Source organism: the organism of the source record quoted next, assembly GCF_019968955.1.
Source record: "MAG: Porospora cf. gigantea A chromosome Unknown PgA_NODE_510_length_16103_cov_347.873, whole genome shotgun sequence".
Classification (NCBI taxonomy): Eukaryota; Apicomplexa; class Conoidasida; order Eugregarinorida; family Porosporidae; genus Porospora; species Porospora cf. gigantea A.
The window spans coordinates 13073-16103 of NW_027151739.1; the positions used below are offsets into that span (position 1 = coordinate 13073).

General features: G+C 52.8%; 1 protein-coding gene across 1 annotated transcript; it reads right to left on the reverse strand.

The window, feature by feature from the left end:
• Positions 1 to 666: 666 nt before the first annotated feature.
• KVP18_004884 (uncharacterized protein) lies at positions 667 to 2940 on the reverse strand (the record flags this gene model as incomplete). The annotated part of the gene is made up of 1 exon (XM_067957925.1): positions 667 to 2940. One exon carries the CDS (start codon positions 2938 to 2940, stop codon positions 667 to 669), a length of 2274 nt encoding a protein of 757 aa, XP_067808033.1.
• Between the last annotated feature and the right edge of the window lie 91 nt (positions 2941 to 3031).

Sequence of the window (3031 nt, forward strand, 5' to 3'; positions counted from 1 at the left end):
GGTTCAGCAGCGCGGTTCCTTCAGGTAACACTCGAACGTTTTCAGTCGTTAGAGAAGATACAGAGTCCTCTCCACAAGTGGTCCACGACTCCAACTGTACGGCGGGCTTGCCGTGCCTCTTGGTCAGGCGGATGGCGCCCGCGACACACCCTGGTTGACAGAAGCAGTCCCAGAGCGTGTCCAATTTCTGTGGGGAAGCACACAATCACTCACCATCTGGAAGACTACAGGCCCTCCCTGCCGAACAACATCACCGTGGAACAGCGCAGGCTGCGATGTGACTACAGTTCCTCCCCCACCGTCTGCAGCACCACCCAAGCTCGTATAGAAGACTGTGACAGCGCCTCGTCCCGACCAATGCGGAGCACAGTCTTTTCTGGACAGCACTGGACCATCACCACGACGTCTGTGTGCCCTCCGGCACACTTCTTGAAGGCGGTTATAATCTCTGCGTAAGCCACCGCTGCGAATCTGACTCCTCCATGTCCCGAAGAGAACAATATCCACGCAGAATTTCATTTGAATGTTTTCACTGTACATACATTCAGAAATCTCAATCCGTCTTGCCATACATGTCAAAGTGGTCTGTCAACAAAGGACAGTACATTCAGGAGCTACTATAGTCCTGACATACCCACGAGAGACACTACAATCGGCAGAATAGGTCTACACGGACCAAAGATGAGACGGAGTGAAAACACCGGGGATATCGGGGCGGCCATCATACCGACATTGGTCCCATTGGCTCGGTCGCTTGAACTTGCCCAGGCCGCCGAGCTGCAGAATGGCGCTGAGGATCCCTTGGATGCCGTTGCCAGCAATGATCCCGGACATGACAACGAAGTTCAAATGATTATGCGTGTCTCGGCTGAAGTGCTTCCATGTGTAGTGCAAGAGAAGAGCACCAATACTCATCATAATGCCGTAGTGGATGCCAGTCATCATTGCCAAGCCCCAAACAGTCCACATCGGCAACCACTTGGCGATGTGGGCCTTGTCAGGAGTTCGTAGCCAGATGTGTTTTACGATGGTGCAGATACTGGACGCCACGGCAAACGCGATGCAGAACCACAGCGCGTTATCCGGCAGGTTGTGAATGCCTTCCGACATCACCAGAGCCACAGCATACCATGCTGAGACTGCCGGAGCGGCAAAGTCCTCATTAGGGAATGAGTCATACGCGGAACTAAACAGGTAGTAAGCCCCCACGGACGCGAAGATGCCGAAGAATGAGCCGACGATTTGCGCGAGAACTTGGTCTCTGATAGACGCACCAAGGATAAGTCCACTCTTCAAGTCGTGCATCATATCTCCAGCCTGTGACGCACCAGAACCAGCAATGTTTCCGGCCATCAGATTGATGACGGGTTGTCCGGGATTGATGCCTCCGAACACGAACTGAGCGATCTTACCTACACCACCAACAGGGTTGATGTCGCACATCCCACTAGCAGAAGTGCCGATGATCGCAAAGACGAAACCCAAAAGCACGGCCAACAACGCGGACCACCATGGCATGTCGAACCAGAACGACGAAACAAAAATGGTGAACACCGAGAAAATTACTCCGAATGAAGTGCTCATCCACAACGGCACCCGAGTGCCGGGTGGCGCAGTGTCGATATACTCACCAGTGACAGGGTCGTAGGGAATGCCCGCATCGTCGATGGGGTACTTCTCAAGCAGGTGAACCGCCTTTGAAGGGAAACCTAGTGGGATCTTACCTAGGCTGGCGGGGCTCTCCAAGACTTCCTCAGGTTCGACAACCTCCTTCTTCTTGCAAAGGGTTCGAACGACTTCAATGAACATGAGAACAGCGCCAGTGACCTGCTCCCCAACAAGACAACCAACACCTGACCAAAGCAACCAGAAAGTCAGAGAGTACTGACGGTCATCAGGATTAATCTTGTCCATGCCGCCATAACCAGACCACGTGTCAACCCACTGGTTCTTCCACGCTATACTATTGAGAAAGCAGAAGCCCACGACGCCGCCAATCAAGTAGTTAAATGCCACGCGAGGCCCAGAAAGCGATCCTACGGCCATGAAGGCGTAGTCAGCCGTGACCTTGAAGCCGTATGCGCTGCCTAGCGGCCAACCAACGATACAAGAGATCTCAATGGCGTTGACGTCAGGGAAGAACCAGATCGCAAGTTTCAGGATGCAGACGAAGATACCGATATACACCAGCAGCTTAGTCTTCCATAGAGGCTGCGCGTACAGAGGTCGCTCATCTGGACCATCGTCCTTCTTTACAGTGTGGAGAGACTTGATCATCACTCCTGTGGCCGTTCCCGAAGGGAACGGCAATCGTTCCTTTAGGATCATGTAATCGCGGACGGGGATGGCGTAAACCACGCCATAGAAGGCCGAGGCCGACACCCACAGCAGAAGCGCCCAAAAGCCAATTGAAAACTTCTCGCAGACCTCGGTCCCAGTGTAGGTTGGCTGGCAGAAGGGGTCGGACATGTCTGCGGGGAACTTGCTCATCGCCGGGACGGCCGAAACCAGACCGGCCGAGAGTCCTCCGGCTGCAGAGCCTGCAGTCTGCACCAGATTGTTTTCAAGGGTTCCGAATCCCTTAAACCGAAGAGACTTCATAATGAGGAAACCCAAAAGGGCTGTGAAGATAGATGATCCGAACGCCCAGCCTATAAGTAGACCGAAGTATACATTGGAAGCTGCGAGAATTGAGCCAGCAAGTCCACCAACGATACATGCACGGAATGTAAACTTGTCTGTGCCCTCCTCAACGTAGTACATATCATCATTGTCCGGACCATCCATCATGGACCTGCCAACGACGTAGGATCCGTTAAAAGCATCAGTGGTTGGGCCATGGAGCTCCAACTCTGAGTAGGAGGTCGACTCAGACGCCTCTGATGATGTGATATAGCTTCCTTCTATTTCCTTAGAGGCGGGAGTATATGTGCTGCTCATTTATAGAATTATCGCAAGAATTTCACCTTTGATGTGGGGTTGACGGTTCTACATGAATCGAGGGCTACAACAACGTTGGGTTCTTTATGAC